Genomic DNA, 20,636 nt, shown 5'->3' on the forward strand with positions numbered 1-20,636 from the left:
TTGCCATCCTGAAATGCCTCACTTACCGCAACTCTCTGTCTTTCATTAGTTAACTTCGTCCATGCTAACATACTACCTCCAAAACTATAGGCTTTTATCTTATAATCAGATTGGCCACGATTTCATTGAATGGAAGAGCAGATTTGATGTGCTAAATGGCTGATTTCTGTTCGTACGTTTTATGGATTTATGGTCACCATAATTCAGAACCAAGAATACTTGATTGCTTAAGAATGATTTAAAATCCTACAAGACATTTGATGCAAAATTTATACAGGATCATTTTCTAAGGTTCTTGAATAGATTTGTAGCTTGAGTTGTGGATGCTGTGGTTGGTTCGTTCGCTGAGCTGGTTTGTTAGTTTGCAGACGTTTCATTACCCTGCTGGATAACATCATCAGTGCAACCTCTGATTAAGTGTTGTTGTGTTTTCCTTCATGGAATTTAAACTTTGAGGTCTGTTGAAATTGGTTACCTCATTTCCAGTTTTTTCTTCGCAGTGGTGTACATATAGGGTCCAATTCAATGTGTTTGTTGATGGCCTTCTTGGTGGAGAACCAGACCTTTAGAAATTCCCATCCTTGCCTCTGTTTGGCCTGTCTTAGGATCCTGATGTTGTCCCAATCGAACTGGCGGTTTTCATTCTCAGTGTGAATGGAGACGAGTGAATGTCTTTCTGTTGCTAGTTGGTGTTCATGTATTCTTCTGGCCAGTTTCCTTCCTGTCTATCAATGTAACGTTTGTTGCAGTCTTTGCATGGGATCGTGTATATCATGTTGGTTCTGTCCATCGTGGCTAAGGAGTCTTGGTTTGAGTTAGCATTTGGTGTAGGGTTGATATAGGCTTGTGTGCCAATCTGATGCCCAGTGGTTGTAAGAATCTTATGGTCAATTTGGATATGTTCTTGATGTAAGATAACGTGACAAGTGGTGTCAGGGCATGCTGTATCTTCCTGTTGGTGTTTGCATGATAGGCATCGGCAGACCCAGTTGTTCAGGTATCCGTTGTCCTTAAATACTTGGTAGAGGTATTCTTCTTCATTTTGGCATAGTTCCAGGTTGCTGCAATGTGTTGTTGCTCGTTTAAATAGTGTTTTCATGCAACTTGGTTTGTGGGTGTTGGAGTGGTTGCTGTTGAAATTCAGGACGTGATCCATGTGTGTGGCCTTTCTGCATACTTTTGTCAGAAATTCCCCAATGGCCCTGCATTCTGCCATGATGCCCAGGAATGGGAGCTGTTCATTCTTTTCTTCCTCCCTGGTGAGTTTGATGCCGATGAGAGCATTGTTTATAAGCTGGTTTGTCTCCTCTAGCTTCGACCATTTGATAATGACAAAAGTGTCGTCCATGTATCGGATCCATAGTTTAGGTTGGATCTGTGGAAGGGTCATGCTTTCAAGTCTCTGCATCACCATTTCAGGAGATAGGTGACCCTGTGGGTGACCTGTTGAATTGTGCATAGATTTGTCTGTTAAAGGTCAAGTGGGTCGTGAGGCAAAGGTCCAATAACGTCATCCAATAACGTCAGCATGTTGTCTATGGAGATGGTGTCACTCAGGTCTCATTCTTTTATTGGTGTTGCCTGTGTTTCTCTTGCCAGTGGTATGTCAACTGATATGAATAGATCAAAGACATAAGAATAGATGCGGAAGAGACCATGGTGTCCTTTGACGTTACAACTCTATTCACATCGATGATCAGTACTGACTCATCTCCATTCACAGGATAAGGAGAACAACCATGGCAGGCCAAACAGAGGCAAGCACGGGAATTTCTAGAGGCTTGGTTCTCCACCAGGAAGGCCATCAATAAACATTTAGAATTAAACTCAATATGTACACCACTGTGAAGAAAATTTGGAAATGAGGTAACCAATTCCAACAGACCTCAGAGTTTAAATACCAGGCAGGAAAACACAATAGTGCTTCATTGGAGGCTGCACTGATAAGGTTACACAGCAGGGTAATGAAACATCTGTGAACTAATGAACCAGCTCAGCGAGCGAACCAACCACAGGATCACAACCAGCAGAACTGTGGCTGGAAACTCTTGCAAAGAGAGAAACAGGAGACTTGGTTAGCCATTTAAATTGTGTTCTGCTGAACACATGAATACAGTGGAATTCTGAAATAATATTGCATAAATATATTTGCAACATGACTTTTGGTGTTCAGTTGTATAGTTGCACATGAAACCCTGAGATGCATGCACTAAGATTCTGAATTATATTTGGAGCGTTGCTATTCATTTCACTCGTGTGAGCATTGTGACACTAATTGAATATTATGTTTTCTAGACTTGTCTTCGGCATCCGGACTGTGAATCAGCGAGAATAAACAAGGGAGGTGTTTTCCATCGCATGAGGTTGGCTTTAGATCAGGTGATAGAGATTGTCACAGACTCAAGACAGAATGGTGAAAATGAGATCCATCCCACTAGTATCTATGCTGACATCAAAGAATTTAAAGTAAGAATGGAAGAATAAGTTAAATAGAAATGAAATGTTCCAGGCCTGTTATTTTATGTGTACATACCAAAGCACTAAAACATATATTTCTGATGCTGATCTTAGCAGTTAAAAACTTCTAGTGTTTTACTGCATTTTTTTCTAGTTTTTTTGTACTGGGTGTGAATATGGTAATGTTAAATGGCAGGTAGTTTAATGGCATATGAACGCATTAAGCATGAACTTTATTTAATATATTTTGTCAAAATTGATTTAAATTAACAAAATGTGAAATGTGCCGCAGTTTTATTTTCAATACTGCTGTGCTGTCAGATCTGTTAGGGTTTAGCTAATACTTAACATTTTATAAATAGCTTTAGTGTGTGGTTTACTTTGCAGTAAAATCTGCAAACAGTGATTCATGACAACATGTGGGTACCTCGGAGAAAAGCTTAACTTATTGCTGCTGTGATCCTTTGTCATGGGGAGATAGTAAGGTAGTGCATATTGATCAGAAATGCAACCTAGGGCTTTCTCATCAGTACTGCACTTAAGTTCTAATTTGAGGTTACTTTCCAAGCAGATGACACAACAGTTGGTGAATTTGCAGCAGTTTAAAATGTTGAATCTTCAAGGATCAGAATAATTGCTCAAGATGTCACAAAAAAAAACTGGCACTTCTAGACTCTTGCTACTTGTACAAAATGTGCTGTTTTGAATGTGACATGCACCTAGTATTCCTACAGGGGGTATTTGACTTGATTGATTTTTATTGTTATGTGTACCAAAATACAGTGAAAAACTTTGTTTACGAGCAGCACAGGCAGATCACAGCATGCAAAGAACGTACAGATCAAAAAGACTCAGAGGCGTACAAGTTATGTTGCAGTTGACATTATTTGGGGCTAGAGTCCATTCAACAGTCTGATAATGGCTGGAAAGAAGCTGTTCCTTAACCTGCTTGCGCATGTGTCAGGCTTCTGTATCTTCTGCCTGACGGAAAAGGTTGCAGGAAATCAATACCGGAGTGGGATGGGTCTTTGACAATGTTGGCAGCCTTTCTGTGGTAGCGAGCCATGTATATGGAGTCTGTAGATGGAAGGTTGGCTTCCGTGATGCTCTGGGCTGTGCACACCATCTCCTGTAGTTTCTTACAGCCCCGGGCAGAGCAGTTGCTATAACAGGCTGTTATGCACCCGGTCAATATGCTTTTGATGGTGCATCTCTAGAAGTAGGTGAGCGTGCTTATGAGCCTATCAAATTTCCTGAGCCACCTGAGGAAGAAGAGGCATTGTTCTGCCTTCTTGACTGTCACATCTATGTGTGAAGTCCAGAATAGGTCATCGGTTCTCATCGGTTAATGGCAAGAGGAACTTGATGCTGTTCACTCAGTCAACCGCAGTTCTGTCGATGTAGATGGGGGCATGTTCTCCTTCTTTCTTTCTGAAGTCAATGATCAGTTCTTTAGTTTTGCCAACATTGAGAGACTTATTTTCCTTGCACCATGTAACCAATCCCTTTATCTCCCTTCTGTATTTTGACTCATTGTTGTTAGATATCTGTCTCACTATGTTGGTGTTGTCAGCGAACTTGTAGACGGTGTTAGTTCAGAATTTGGTAGCGCAGTTGTAGGTGTATGTATGATACGGACTGCAGAGTGGTGAACAGGAACAGTCGATAAAACATGTACAAATCAATGTGAAGATCAGCAACAATAAATTCATTTGTATCAGATTGTATTGCCTGTAAATAGACTGTGAAAGTGCTAACTGTATGGTAGAATAATGATTATTTTATCAGAGTGGCCGTTCCCACAGGGTGGAGGATGATATGGGTGAGAAGTTAAATTCAGTTTAAAACCATGTGAAAATGTGTGGACAACAAGTGATGTCTGAAACAATAAATTAAAATAGCTCTTTATCTGGAAGGACAAATTGGGATAGAAAAACCTTGTTCAAAAAAGTATGTGGAAAAAAGATTAAATCAACTTTATCCCATGGTAAGAGAACTAAATGTGTAACTAAGGTTTTGTGTTTGGGGAGAATAAACTGATTTTTAAAAATATTTAAAAGTATATTGCACTTCCAAGGCAAATAATCAAGTAGAAAGGTAGCATAGATATAACATAGATAAGAATAGGACCACGTTGTTTAGTTCATGTATCCTTTCACCATTGAGTTAGATAATGGCTGATTTGTACCTCTGCAGCTACATGCACTCACTTTTGTAGCAAATCCTTTGGTACTGTTGCCCAACGCACATCTGACCACCACAACTTTGCAAATTTCAATTCTTCCAGCATCCACAGCATTTTGGGACAGAAAATCCAATATTTCTACTACCTTTGTGAGCAATTGATTTTTGGCTTTTTGTCTGAACTGGACGATCACTAATCTTAAGATTATTCTTCCTTCATTAAGTAAATAGAAGGTAGATTATGAAGCAGTTTGAAAAAAGTAAGCAAACAAAACATATGAAGGACAAGTTGGGGGAAGGCTTTCACAGAAACACAAACCAGTAAGGAGACTGAAGCCCCTAGAAAGGATAGAACAGTGAAATGTGAGGAAATGATCGAGATAAAATGAATTAAATAAGCACCTTATCTCAGTTTTCACAGAGGGGTGGATTTGGGATAGTGAAAGCCGCAGAAATAAGAATAAAATTGCAAATGAAGATTATTGTTAAAATAATACAATTATTTAGTACTTACTTTGCACTTCCAATCCAAAGAATTAATAGTAAGGTGGCACAGATATGACATAGAAAACATAGACAAGAACAGGAACATGCTATTCGGCTTATTAACTCTTCCTCCACCACTTATTTAGCTAATGTACAATCATTACTAACACTTTACTGAAGAAGTGACCCAACTTAAATTGGGGAAGGTGTTGGAATCTGAGAGTTACAGAGGCTATATTAGTGAAAGGGAGGTGGAGAGAAGTTTGAAATATTAAGATGTTGATGACTATGGGTATGAAAGAGGAGCTCAGGCATGGGGTAGCTCAGCCGTAATCTTATTGAATGTTGGGGCAGCTGGAGGGGCTGAATGACCAAATCATAGAGTCATATAGCATAGAAACAGACCCTTCAGCCCAACCAGACCATGCTGACCATAATCTCAAACTAAACTAGTCCTACTTGCCTGCACTTGGCCTATATCCCTCCAAACCTTTCCAATTCATGTACTTATCCAAATGTCTTTTAAACATTGTAACTGTACCCATATCCACCACCTACGCCCGAAGTTCATTCCACACATGAACCATTCGATATGTCAGAAAAGTTGGCTCACATGTCTTTTAAAATCTGTCTCCTCTCACCTTAATAATTGCCCTCCAGTCTTCAAATCCCCCAACCTGCCCCCCATTTAACCTATCTGTACCCCTCATTATCTCTATAAGGTCAGTGCTCACTGTCCTATGCTTCATTGAAAAAAAGTCCTGCTACTCTTTCTTTTGTTTGTATGATAATCAATTAAACATAAAAACAGAAAATTCTGATAATACTGAGCAATTCAGGCAGTATCCATGTTTCAGATTGGCAATCTGTTGCTTAGATGATGAAAGGGCTGCAAGAAGGATGAGTCAACTGACCATGGCACCATAGTCCAGGAGGCCATGCAAGAATGGGGGGCAAAAAGACAGAGGTCTTCAAGGGTCATCATCTCTGGATTGCTGCCCAAGCCATGTGCCAATTGGCATAGGGAGATGAAGATCAGGGAAGTAAACACGTAGCTAGAAAAGTGGTATGGGGAAAGAGGGTTTCCTTTTCATGGGGCACTGGCATCAATCCTGGGACAGGAGGGATCTATACTGCCGGGATGGACTCCACCAGAACAGGGCCGGGTCTCGTGTTCTGGTGAAAAGGGTAAATAGGGTGGTTAATAGGACTTAAAACTAGTAAGTAGAGGGGAAGGGAGATGTGATCGTAGAGGGAGAAGCACAATTAATGTAAGGCAAAGCAGCAGGTTAGCAGGTGACGAAGAAGCTTCAACTCCATTGAAAATTAGGAAAAAAGTTAAAGGGAAGGAGAACTCAAGAGCTGTTAGTAATGGAGGTAATAGGACCCAAAAAGAAGGTTCAAAAACTGGCATAAGGACACTTTATCTGAATGCACAGAGCATTCAAAACAAGGTGGATGAGTTGACAGTAAAAATCATGGCAAATGGGTATGATTTAGTGGCCTTTGCAGAGACATGGTTACAGGATGGTCATGCCTGGGAGCTAAATATCCAGGGACATCAAACTGTTTGGAAGGACAGACAGGAAGGTAAGGGAGGTGGTGTTGCTCTGATTTTTATCGATGATATCAGGGCGGTAGTGAGAGATGATATAGGTTCTACTGAACAAAACGTTGTATCCATTTGGGTGGAAATTAGGAATAGCAGGGAGAAGAAGTCACTGATAGGTGTGGTCTATAGGCCACCAAATGATGACATTGTGGGGGTGGGGCGGGCAATAAGCATAGAAATAGCTAATGCATGTAAAAATGGTCCAGCAATTATCAAGGGGGATTTTAATCTACATATCGATTGGTCAAACCAGGTTGGCCATGGCGGCTTTGAGGAAAGGTTCATAGAATACCTCTGCGATAATTTCCTTGAACAATATGTAATGGAACTTACAAGGGAGCAATCTATCCTAGATCTAATCCTGTGTAATGATACAGGAATAATTAATGATCTCACAGTTAGGGATCCTCTCGGAAAGAGCAATCACAGTATGGTCTAATTTAAAATACAGATGGAGTGTTAGAAAGTTAAATCCAGTACTTATGTCCTGTGCTTAAACAAAGCAGATTATGAAGAGTATGAAGCGAGGAGTTAGCTAAGGTAGAATGGGAGCAAAAACTTTCTGGTGGGTCGTTTGAGGAACAGTGAAGGACTTTCAAAACTATTTTTCACAGTGCTCAGCAGAAGTATATTCCTGTGATAAGGAAGAACTGTAGGAAAAGAGAGAACCAGCTGTGGATGTCTAAGGAAATAAAGGAAAGTATCATACTGAAAAAAAAATGCAAACAAAAAAGCAAAGAGTAGTGGGGAACTAGTAGACTGGGAAATCTTTCAAGGCCAGCAGAAAATCACAAAAAAGTTATAAAGAAAAGAAAGATTATGAGAGTAAACTAGCTCAGAATATAGAAACAGGCAGCAAAAGTTTCTATAAATATGTAAATCGTAAAAGAGTGGCGAAGGTAAACATTGGTCCTTTAGAAGATGAGGAAGCCAATTTAATAACAGGGAATGAGGAAATGAGGAGACATTAAGCAGTTATTTTGTGTCGGTCTTCACAGTGGAAGACACAAATAACATGCCGAAAACTGGCTATAGCAGGCGATGATCTAGAAACTATCATTATCACTAAGGAGGCAGTGCTGGGCCAGCTAATGGGTCTAAAGGTAGACAAGTCTCCTGGCCCTGATGAAATGCATCCCAGGGTACTAAAAGAGGTGATGGGGGAAATAGCAATTGCACTGGTAATTATTTACCAAAATTTACTGGACTCTGGGGTGGTTTCCACAAATTGGAAAGCAGCCAATGTGACACCATTGTTTCAAAAAGGACGTAGACAAAAAGCAGGTAACTATAGGCCAGGTAGCTTAACTTCGGTAGTGGAGAAAATGCTTGAATCTATCATTAAGGAAGAAATAGCAAAACATCTGGATATAAATTGTCCCACTGGAAACACCCCGCATGGGTTCATGAAGGGTAGGTCATGTTTAACTAATTTGGTGGAATTCTTTGAGGATATTACTTGCATGGTGGAGAATGGGGAACCTGTGGACGTAGTGTATCTGGATTTCCAGAAGGCATTTGACAAGGTGCCACACCAAAGGCTGCTGGATAAGATAAAGTTGCACAGTATTACAGGTAATGTATTGACATGGATAGAGGATTAGTTGACCCGTAAAAAGAAAAAGGTAGGTGTAGGTGGGTGTTTTTCTGGTTGGGAGCCAGTGGCTAGTGGTGTGCCTCAGGGATCAGTGTTGGGACTGCAATTTTTTACAATTTACACAGATGATTTGGAGGTGGAGACTAAGTGTGGTGTGTCAAAATTTGCAGATGACACTAATATGAGTGATAGAGCAAAGTGTGCAGAAGACACTGAAAGTCTGCTGTGGGAGATAGAAAGTTTAAGTGACAAGATGAAGGTCCGGCAGATGGAGTACAATGTTGATAAGTGTGAGGTCATCCATTTTGGTGGGAATAACAGCAAAATGGACTAGGTTTTAAATGGTAAAATATTGCAGCACAGTGCTGCGCAGAGGGACTCGGATGTCCTTGTGCGTGAAATCGCTAAAAGTAGGATTGCAGGTACAGCAGATAATTAAAAAGGCAAATGGAATTATGTGTGCCATTGCTAGAGGGTTGGAGTTTAAAAACAGGGAGGCTATGCTGCAGCTGTATAGGATCCTGGTGAGGCCACACCTGGAGAGTACGGTGTATAGTTTTGGTCTCCCTACTTGAGGAGAGATATACCAGCACTGGAGGGGGTGCACAGGAGATTCACTCAATTGATTCCAGAGTTGAGAGGGTTAGATTATGAGGATAGACTGAGTAGACTGGGATTATACTCATTGGAATTCAGAAGAATGAGGGGAGATCTTATATAAACATATAAGATTATGAAGGGAATAGATAAGGTGGAGGCAGGGAGGTTGTTTCCGCTCGCAGGTGAAACTAGGACTAGAGGGCATAGCCTCAAAATAAAGGGAAGCAGATGTGGGACTGAGGTCAGGTGGAACTTCTTCACCCAAAGGGTTGTAAATCTGTGGAGTTCCCTGACCAGTGAAGCAGTTGAAGCTACCTCGCTGAATGTGTTTAAGGCAAGGCTGGATAAATTTTTGAACAGTAAAGGCATTATGGTGTGCAGGAGGGTAAGTGGAGCTGAGTCTCAAGAAGATCAGCCATGATCTTATTAAATGGCATGGCAGGTTCGAGGGGCAGATGGTCTACTCCTGCTCCTAGTTCTTACGTTCTTATGATTCGTCTTACTTTTGTTGTTGGTAAATTGCCATTGGTTGATTTTCTTTTGCTGCACTTTCTAAGTGTACCTGCATTCGGGATGTGTGATAGGAAGAAAATGTCCAGAGACCCAGTATGAAAGGTCTGTGTCTCAGCAATTCTCTTATCTATGCTATTCGTTCCTTTTCTTCACTGTTATTTATAATATAATGGAGGCCTGCTTCCTTGTGCTTGTAAATTGTGGTACTTTTTTCAACAAGCAGCCTGCGAAATTGAAAAGTTGTGATAAAATGAATGCTGATGGATTATTTTTATTTGTTGTGAAGGAAGTCATTAATGAGAAGTCAAGTTTACAAATATCAAAAAGTGATAATTTAAGTCAAAGAAAAGTCTGTGTTGAGTGGTAAGAATATTGAATTGGCTTTCTCAAACCATTGTTGAAACTGTTTTTGTTTTTAAAAACAGAATAAGCTGATTGAGAAAGAATTTGACCTAGTTTTTGTGAAATTACATGGGGGACTGAGCAGGAGTGTGGGATTAGATTAATTGAGTCATTGGCATATGGTTCATAAACTGAACAATGTGTTCCTGTGCTATAGCATTCCAAGATTCAAGTATGGGCGATATTAAAGGTTTGGTTTTGTTGCTGAATTCTGACTAATAATGAACCAATTGTATAATTTTCAAATCTGTGTATAATGTACATTTTGATTTATTTTTAAATATGCTGTGGTTAGATGAGGAAATATACAAGAAGTGCAGTTATTTTTACTGAATTGTATATACTGGGATGGTGAGTCTTGGGAGTTCTCAATTCTCTCACAATTTCCATGATCAAATTCATAACATATACTTGATAGCTAGGCACAGAATCAGTTATTTTCTGAAAAGCACTTCTCAATCACATTCATACAGATTTTTACATTCGGCACATCGGTCAACATTTTGGCCTGTATGAATGAAACTGCTAATTTAATGCCAAACAATGAACAGCTTAATGTGCAAGTCTGTATCCACAAAGTACTAGGTTGAAGTTGTCCAAACCTATTTATATAAAATCCATTAACGCAGAGATCTCTCAGCAATTGAGAAGAAGCATTCATTAATCTATTGACCTGAGCTGGACTGGGTCCCTGGTTGGAAGCATTGTGCACCAAATAATTGTCCCAGCCAATTTCCAGAAAATTGCATTCTGCCATTTCTCTTATTTATATTTTAAACAAGTGTAGAGTGCAATGTTACTATGAATTGCAATGGGAAATTTTCAGCTTCACATTTTTGGCATGTTAACTGAGGAATAAAATATTTTCCCTTCATGTCCCTACACTGTAAGATTGGAAATTTTAGCCACATCATTCTGGGAAAATTGTCAAATGGCAGTTAAACAGCTAAAAATGAAAAAGAAATGAGGGGAAAATCTAAGATAATAAAATGTGAGGCTGGATGAACACAGCAGGCCAAGCAGCATCTCAGGAGCACAAAAGCTGACGTTTCGGGCCTAGACCCTTCATCAGAGAGGCAAAATCTAATTTGCTTTGTGGGTTGAGGGGATTGAGAAGTGCAATCATTCATTGCCCAATGGAAAGGATGTGGTTTTTACAACCAAACCCTGGCTGTGTTTCTACAAATTGTTAGGATTCCAGACGGGATGCCATTCAGCTCCTGGGTGAGGAGGGATGAATTGGCGCCCCTTTTTTATTCATCCAGCCCTTGGTTACAATAGGGTTAATTAGAAAAGGCTCCCTTCCCTTGTGGATGAGTTTCTCCCTGACCCAAATTAACTTGTACTTGAAAAGGAGTCAGTTTAACCGGGTTTTCTTGGGTTAACAATGAGTTCATTAATTACTAAATGTGAGAAAAATTATTGACACAGTCCACATGCACATTAGTTAGAAATATGAGGTGAATTTGAAAGTTTAGAAGTTTTTTAAAAGAAACAGATATATGGATCAGTCTCTGGGTGGTTCACAATGGACAGATAGTTGAGCATGGCGGCTGTTGCAGTGGAGGTTACTAATAGCATCAACGTTAGTAGGTAAATAGTCACCTTCATCATCCTTAGTTTTGCAGATCGGTTGAAATTCTGTTGATCTGGTGCCTTTTGATCGTGATTGAATTTAACATTCAGGGTGAATGGGAATCCTTTGTTATTCTTTTTTTTTGACTGGTTTGCAGCACTCAGAGTGAGACGGTGCCTTTAGTCACATCGCAGGAGTAACCAGTGGATAGTTCCTCGACGGTGCAAGAAGTGGCCTGCCACCGAGAGAAAGCACCCATGTTCTATCTATTGTTGAGTCTGTCGCAGTTTGAGGCTTCTCTGACCGTTCACGTGTGACATTCCACTGACTTCACACAGGACTTTGCCAGTCATGAATTAAAATCAAACACATTTTTAAAACAGTACATTTTGGAATTAAAAGCAAAGAAAAAAAATGTAGAAATGCTTTGAAGCTCTGATCGATCATCATGACACAGGCAAAACACAAGCATTTGTGCTACCTGCACATTTTCATTTTTGCAGTGCATGGCCCAGTGCTACATTTCATCTGACTACTTGCCAGAGCAATGAAAAGGTGGTGAATTGTGCAGCTATGCTGACCCTTGTTTTTCTGATGGCAGTCTGATGAACCGCTCTCAAACAGCTCGTTCAGAATCACAAATGGAAATTGCTGGTGAAACTTGGCAGGTCTGGCAGCATTTGTGGAGGGAGAACTTTGTTGAATCTGGTGACTCTTTGTCAAGTGAAGAGCTCTGAAGATTATTCACTGGACTGAAAACGTTAATTCTGTTTTCTCCCCACGGATCCTGCCAGACCTGTTGGTGTTCTCCAGCTGTTTCAGATTTACAGCACCTGCAGTTTTTTGTTTTTTTAGTTCATTTAGAATGATGATCTCCTTGCTGCTCCTCTTCTACCTTCTTTTCTTCCTCTCCAGCACTTACCAAACATCTGGGGGCAAGCACTGTGTCCCACGTTTGCCAGATTGTGTGAGACACAACAGACCACAATGAATTTGGAGACACATTCCAGCAGTGGTAAAGGTTTTCCCCAAGCAGCCCAGGGAGTTGAACCTTTGAGAATCACAGTAGGGTTGTTCTGGAGCATCCCATAGCACAGTGTGGCTCTTGTATGAGTGCATGGAGTGTCAGAGGGGAACAGTGAGCCACAATTTAGAATAGATAGCCTTTGTCATTAGGTACATTATTGTGGTTTGAAAATGGTGGCAAAGGCTGGACGGTACTGGATGAAAGCATTGTGACTATGTGGGAGGACACTGGGCATTCATCAGCATGATGCTCTATGTGTGGTTGTGTGCCAGCTGCACGTTTGGGGAATGAACACTTCGCTATTCTCCCGTTGAAACTGATTCTCTCAAAGTCATACGTGCACAGTCACTGGCTTCCTGAACCACTGGGAATCCTGCTCGCTTAATAAAGCTACTTACCCCACATTCTTGTAATATCACTGTGTTCAGTCCCCTATTGCTGTGATGTTCGGCGAAACAAAGATGTTGGCTGTTGACTGAAATATTCAATGCAGATGCTTCAATGAGTTTAGAACTCATAAAACTCATTTAGCCAAATGCTGTTTCTGAATGAGACAAACAAAGGATGCAGCTCAAACTCAGTTTTATTAAGACACTTGTTTCAGAAGTAGCAACTGCAGTTGCTGGAGAATCTGAGAAAACAAGGTGTAGAGCTGGATGAACACAGCAGGCCAAGCAGCATCAGAGGAGCGGGAAAGCTGACGTTTTGGGCCTAGACCCCCCTTCAGAAAATCCATTCTAGCCCGAAACATCGGCTTTCCTGCTCCTCTGATGCTGCTTGGCCTGCTGTGGTCATCCAGCGCTACACCTTGCTATCACTTAATTAAAACACTCTCATGTTAAAGAAAACAACTCTAATGCAAATTAAAGTTTCCCAAACGAGGCTTGCTGCCTGAATAACAAGTTTGCAACCCACTTTCGTGAACTTGATTGGGCTGCTAGATTCATTCAGTTCTGTCGACAGGTGCACTATGGGGCATCTTGCTACGAAGATAGGTCACGCAGAGAGAGTTTGCTGGCCAAGTCTTTGCTGGAGGAATGGCAGCCAGTTGTCCCTTCTTATCCCCCACTTTCTGAGGCCTTTTGGAGTGTTCTCTGACTTCAGCCAGTGTGGCCAAAGCACCCAATGAGTTTAGGCCAGGTCATCCTACATGTACGCATCCCTTTAACAAGATTTTAATCCATGGTGCGAAGGCTGAAATTGGGGAATACACAAACATAATATCTCTTCCTGTTGTTCTGGTTGATGGATTTTGGGTAATAATGACTTTCATGTTATTCAACTTGCAATACAGGTCTGGGCTGATCTTTGTTTGCTTTTGACTTGTGGTAAACTTGGCCTTCTTGTATTCTACCAGGCCTTGCTTGCAGAAACTGTTTAGTCAGTTTTATATTGGGTCCAGTTGCTTAGGCCATTGGCCACTTGCCTACTTGACAATATCCAGTGTGAGCATTCACTGCAGTGTAGGAGTTGACGGTAGCAATGACCATTCCTATGTTAGAACAGTGACTAGATTTCAAAAATGTATCATTGCATCTTAAGCGCTTTGGAACATTTGGTGGTCATAAAAGGTATTCTGTAAATGAAAGCCCTTTGTTTAGCAGTTCCTTTGCTCTGACCTAGAGGAATCCTGTGAATCATGATTGTCTCAGATGCTGAGGTGAAGCTTGGGAAGTGTTATCTGAAGATAAGTTTAATAAGGTCTTCTTTAGAGAGCCATCTGTCTCCTCCATCTGCGCACCAGCCTAGTCTGTCTGCTACCTGTGTTCCATCTGCCTGTTGTGCTGCAGGTCAAGAGGGACTGCTACTACAGACTCCATGACTTGGGAGCTAGCTTTCAAAATGCAAAGTCCCCGCCTAATTCTGTAACCATTCTAACAACTTGTAAGAGTTCCTGAAACAACAGAGTACTTGTTATATGTCTGCACGATTAAGTCAAAATTACTTCATCTGAAAGGCCCATACTGATGTTTTTAAATGCCACTTTTGCACTCCTGTGTGTTCAATAAATGTTCATGTTCATAGGTTGGCAACTGATAGCACAATCTGCACGCTTAGATATACGCACAGCACACCCACACTATTGTCCTTCCAAGCTGCTGATTTATGTGGCTGCACTTGAAAATACTGGCACTGAGTCCACTTGTCTCCCTACAGCATTGAAGTCAGTTACATTAAGGAGCCCAATTTTGTTGTTAACGTTTACCCCACTGAACCTTCATTTTGTATCTCTATGATTATCTATGATGGAAAGAGGAGGTTAGTTAACTTAGTTTACTGGATGGCTGGTTTGCAAAGAAGTATGATGCCAACAGCGTAGATTCAATTCTCTCACTAGCTAAGATTAACATGAAGAGTTCCTTCTCAGTCTCTCCCCTCACCTGAGGTGCGTTGACCCTCAGGTTAAACCACCACCAATTGTCTCAGTCTAATGAGAGTCCTATAGCCTGGTAAGGTGGATCTATTACATTGACAGGACACATAACTAAAAAGAAGATGAGACACAATTTACAGCAGTGAAGGTCAATAAGGAAACAAGGCTGACTATTTAAATATCATATGGACTATTGATAAGTGAGCTGGCTGAGGTTTCACTGAATTCCAAACACCCTAAATAATTTTGCTACTCAGTTGCTTCTGATAGTGAGTGCTCAAATGTTTACTGTGAATTATATTATATAATTTCTCCAGTTAAAATCCTGTTTTTAAAATTGTGATTGCTTTTCAGATGAAGGTTGAAGGTTTACGAGACAACTTGCATGGAATTTCTAAGGAAAACCTCACGGCAATGCTTGAGTTAATCCTGGAACATACTGAAGACTTCACAGACTCTGCGTATACAAGCCATGAACACCGAGAAAGTATTTTAGAATTGTCCAGGCAGGCCAGATTAGAATTGGAGCAGCTGATTACCGTGTGGAAACAAGCAGTAAGATTTTGTTTGTTTATTGGTAAAGCTGGAATGATTTAAAATATATGATAATTACAAAACTTTCTTTATACTTTGATATGTCTATAACTCTTACAATCTACATTGATTAAGAAACTGGACAGGAGTACGATGTGAAGGTTTAGAAGCTCTGCAACACACAAGGCATGAAAAGAAAACATTCAGTGTCAATTTAAAATGTTGGTGATGGAAGTCAAACCTAATGTCTCAGTTTCCAGTGGAGTAGTGAATACTAAGGGAATATTTAATAACAGTCTTTAAAATTATAAATGTTTCCTAGAATGTATAGGGGGAAAAGAAGCTGTTTCCCAGGTTGAGAAGTGTTTTCTGTGAGATTGTCATATTGAAATGGTCATTGAGGGATTAGCAGACCATTGTTAGAGCATGGAATATTTTTCTTCAGGAAGTGGTTGTCACTTTCAAGGAGAAACAGAATGAATATTTGATGCAAAGGAGGATGTATGGCAATGGAGCAAATAATGAGGTGAATAGCCTCATAGTCATAGAGCTGTACAGCATGGAAACAGGCCCTTCTGTCCAACTCGTCCATGCTGAACAGATATCCTAAATAAATATAGGCTCATCTTCCAGCATTTGGCCCATATTCCTCTAAACTCATCCTATTCATATACCCATCCAGATGCCTTTTAAATGTTGTAATTATAACAGCCTCCATCACTTCCTGTTGCAAATCATTCCATACACACATCACCCTCTGCATGTAAAAGTTGCCCCTTAGGTCGCTTTTAAATCATGCCCCTCTGCCCTAAAATGAATGGCCTCTACTTTTGGACACCCCACCCTGAGGAAAAGACCTTATCTATTCATGCTATCTGTGCCCCTCATGATTTTACAAACATCAAGGTCACTCCTCAGCCACCAGCATTCCTATAAATCACAGATCTATTAACTGTTGATAATTTGGAAATAATTAATCAGTAACACCCTTCTAACTCTTAAAATGTCTGTATGTATGAGATTTGCTAGTGTACTTTATTGTTCTCCTGAATATTTATAACACAATATTTATTAGCTGTGATTAAAAATAGTTATGAAACCAGAGCATTCTCAAACAGCTGGATGAACACAGCAGGCCAAGCAGCATCTTAGGAGCATAAAAGCTGACATTTCGGGCCTAGGCCCTTTATCAGAAAAGGGGGATATGGAGAGGGTTCTGAAATAAATAGAGAAGGGGAGGCAGACCGAAGATGGATAGAGGAGAAGATAGGTGGAGAGGAGACTATGGGTGGGTAGGTAGGGAGGGGATAGGTCAGTCTGGGGAGGATGGACAGGTCAAGGAGGCGGGATGAGGTTAGTAGGGAGGAAATGGAGGTGCGGCTTGAGGTGGGAGGAAGGGATGGGTGAGAGGAAGAACAGGTTGGGGAGGCGGGGATGAGCTGGGCTGGTTTTGGGATGCAGTGGGGGGGAGGGGAGATTTTGAAGCTGGTGAAATCCACATCGATACCATTGGGCTGCACCACACCCCGCCCCCGCCACAACCGCCCCAAGAGGATCCCCCTCATTCTCACATACCACCCCGCCAACCTCCGGATACAACGCATCATCCTCCGACACTTCTGCCATCTACAATCTGACCCCACCACCCAAGACATTTTTTCAATCCCACCCTTGTCTGCCTTCCGGAGAGACCACTCTCTCCATGACTCCCTTGTCTGCTCCACGCTCCCCTCCCACCCCACCACACCCGGCACCTTCCCCTGCAACCGCAGGAAGTGCTACACTTGCCCCCACACCTCCTCCCTCACCCCCATCCCAGGCCCCAAGATGACTTTCCATATTAAGCAGATGTGCACCTGCAGAACACCTATGCTCAGTTTGCAATGAACAACTGCAGCCCCCAGTCGTGAACCATTTTAACTCCCCCTCCCATTCCTTAGACGACGTGTCCATCCTGGGCCTCCTGCAGTGCCATAATGATGCCACCCGAAGGTTGCAGGAACAGCAACTCATATTCCGCTCGGGAATCCTGCAGCCCAATGGTATCAATGTGGATTTCACCAGCTTCAAAATCTCCCCTTCCCCTACGGCATCCCAAAACAAGCCCAGTTCGTCCCCACCTCCCTAACCTGTTCTTCCTCTCACCTATCCCCTCCTTTCACCTCAAGCCGCACCTCCATTTCCTACCTACTAAACTCATCCCTCCCCCTTGACCTGCCCGTCCTCCCCGGACTGATCTATCCCCTCCCTAACTCCCCACACATACTCTCCTCTCGACCTATCTTCACTTCTATCCATCTTCAGCCCGCCTCCGCCCTCTCCCTATTTATTACAGAATTCTCCCCCCCATCCCCCTTTTCTGAGAAGGGTCTAGGCCCGAAACATCAGCTTTTGTGCTCCTGAGAAGCTGTTTGGCCTGCTGTGTTCATTCAGCCCCACACTTCGTTATCTCAGATTCTCCAGCATCTGCAGTTCCCATTATCTCCATTCTCATACAGCATCAGTTTCAGCTGGAACTAAATGAATAGCATTTCTCACAGTAATGCATTAACTCCAGAACAGTACCCATACCATACCAGTGTGCTATGCCCACTTTTAACTCCAATTTGTCTAATAACAAACTAGTGTGATGCCTGATGGACTAATAAAAGACTTTTGGGAAATATTCTGATGTTTTCTGTATACAAACGTATGGTGCTCAGGTAACCCAGTTTAACATGACACTGACAATTACCTTATTTTACTGATTCTACGTAGTCGGGGATCCAGTGATGCGAAACTTAATCGTAATCAGCAGAATGTTGGTGGATAATTTGCATAACAAATGCTTAATTTTATTCAGTTTAGCATAATGAAATTCAAAACCGTAGCATAATAGCCTCAGCTTTACTCAACTTAATATACTTTATCAGCAATATTCAGTTTGAGGATTATAGTTTATGCTTGGCAAAGTTAATATTTTTCTGTTATGTATCATATTAATGAATGACAGCCTGGGTATTACTGTTTATGTATAACTTGAGTATTATCAAACTGAATATAATGATTTTCCATTTTTGGTAGAAGTTTAACAAACATCGAAAACTCCATCTGCTGTCATTGTTTTCAGGTTGTCTGAATTATAAGTTGCTGCAAACTATAACCTATCATCTGGGAAAAACATCCTCTTTTTTGGCTTACCAATGTTAAAACATTGTACTAGGGTTATCTGAATCATTAATGCTTTCAGCAAGATTTGATCTTCAAATTTACTGTGTCTGTCAAAAGGATTACTTTTAGTTCCAAATTGTACGCCAAATGGAAAACAAAATCACACGCATTGTTTTCAGCAGTGTGTGTTAACACCATAAGAACACCATTGCTGAACCAGCATAATATGTACATTTCCACTCCATCTGATACTTGTTATAAATAGCAAAGTTCTTATTTGATAATGTCTACCTCATCAAGTTCTCACAAGGGTCAACTAGGCTCATTCCATAGTGAAACAAGTCAATTCAAAAAACCTAATCATCAAAATATTTGTAAAGGAATGAGTAATTTATAAAGACAAAAGGATAATTGGCAATAGCTTCCTTCGTACAGCAATTTTACTTTCCCTTCTGTTAATAATAGTAAATTCATTTTTCTATTTAGTCAAGAATTTGTTTGCTTAGAAAATGTACTTAAAGAAATGAGTTTTGTAGCTGATGTTTCACTTAAAAGTTCCAAATAGCATAGATGAGCTTTTCTAAATGGAAAATAGCCAACATTAAACTTAATAACTTTTAAAAGTTCCTTCCAGCACCTATCACAATCATTCCTATGAAGATATGGTCCTCTAGAATTAGGAAAAGTAAGCATGCTTATATTTACTCAATTAAATCAGAATAATATAAATAATTAAAAGATGCAGTGAAAGAAACTGATCTTGCCATAAGTTTCTTATATATAGGCCAATTGGACAAAAACACTGACTTCAACTCAAGGAATGGGTTTTGCCCAGAAATACTTCCAAACGCATCAGATATACCACATTGCGGGGAAAAAGTCTATTCCTATTTGAAAAGAGATTGGCTAAGATGTAGCCAATGCTGATTCTGAGTCATCTTCTTTTGGTGTTCTTAAGCAGCTTGCCAGAAAAGAGGCTTCAAACATAGAGCCACTGCATCACTGACAGTGACTTTTAGGTAAGCCCTTCATAGGGACCATAGGGTGACTGTTTCTCCACTCCTGGATCAATGTTGGAGTCAGGGGAAATCCAGACCATCTGAAGCCTGACTCTTAAAAATGGCCACCCACTATTCTGAATTTCAGTCTGGGGCATGGGTTAATTGGGAGTTGAGCCAGATGATCCTGCAAGACCCTAAGAGGCCATCCAGTTCTGATGCAGCATAGATGAAAATCCTTCCTGGGGCCATCTCTCATGGCCCATATACAAACTTCATATCCCTGTGCCACCATTTGCCCATATAGCCTGATCTCTGCATCCAGTAATCCATGGCACTTTACTGCATCCATAACAAGTTGTTTTCCATCGAACACAATTTGTCCTTCATTCTACAAGTCACCTTTCATTCAGCATGGACATTAACAGGGAGGCATCAGGACAGAAGTTGCTGCAGAATATCTTGTAGATGGCACAAACTGTCACGGTAGAGGGATTGAATGTGAAAAGTATTAAATAGAGTCCCAGTCAAGCTGGCTGTTTTGACCTGAATGGTGTCAGCCTTCTTGAGTATTGTTGGGGCTGCACTCATCCAGGCAAGTGGGGTGTATTCCATCATACTCCTGACTTTTACCTTGCAGCTTATCACTACCTTCTCAAGGACAACTCGGGATCGGTAATAAATGCTGGCCCAGCCCATGATAGCCACCTTCCATGCGTAAATAAGAAAGAGAGTTCGCAGATAGGTTTGAGGAGTCAGGAGGTAAAACTTTTACTAGGGGAAAGTTGGGAGTTTTTGGAATTCTAGTTCCTTAAAAAATGGTGGAAGTTGAGTCTTTAAATACTTTGAAGGCTGAGATATATAGATCCTTGTTAAGCAAGTTACAAAAAGATTATTTGAGATAGCCAAGGAATGTGGAGTTGAGATTACAACTAGATCAATCATGATCTTATAAAATGGTGAATCTAAACCATATGTTTGTAGGCTCTGATAGTGCAGCTGAATACAAACTAGTTTGTAGGTCAGAAGTCCGTACTGGGCTCAGTTCCCAGACCTTGCTGGCCATTGCTTAATTTGTAAGGGGTGCTGCTTTTATGTCTGGAACTATTGGAACAAGCTTGAAAAC

At 40.9% G+C, this 20,636-nt stretch overlaps 1 protein-coding gene across 5 annotated transcripts in view; it reads left to right on the forward strand.

The window, feature by feature from the left end:
• Positions 1 to 20,636, forward strand: part of ctnnal1 (catenin (cadherin-associated protein), alpha-like 1) — a 311,456-nt gene that overhangs the window by 252,945 nt on the left and 37,875 nt on the right. For all 5 annotated transcript variants that reach the window (XM_059638327.1, XM_048554131.2, XM_059638321.1 and 2 more), the window contains 2 exons: positions 2,296 to 2,466; positions 15,183 to 15,383. In XM_059638327.1, the coding sequence (XP_059494310.1) occupies positions 2,296 to 2,466; positions 15,183 to 15,383 (372 nt within the window). The remainder of the gene's footprint in view (positions 1 to 2,295; positions 2,467 to 15,182; positions 15,384 to 20,636) is intronic.

This window comes from Stegostoma tigrinum, chromosome 2, assembly GCF_030684315.1.
Source record: "Stegostoma tigrinum isolate sSteTig4 chromosome 2, sSteTig4.hap1, whole genome shotgun sequence".
Lineage (NCBI taxonomy): Eukaryota > Metazoa > Chordata > Chondrichthyes > Orectolobiformes > Stegostomatidae > Stegostoma > Stegostoma tigrinum.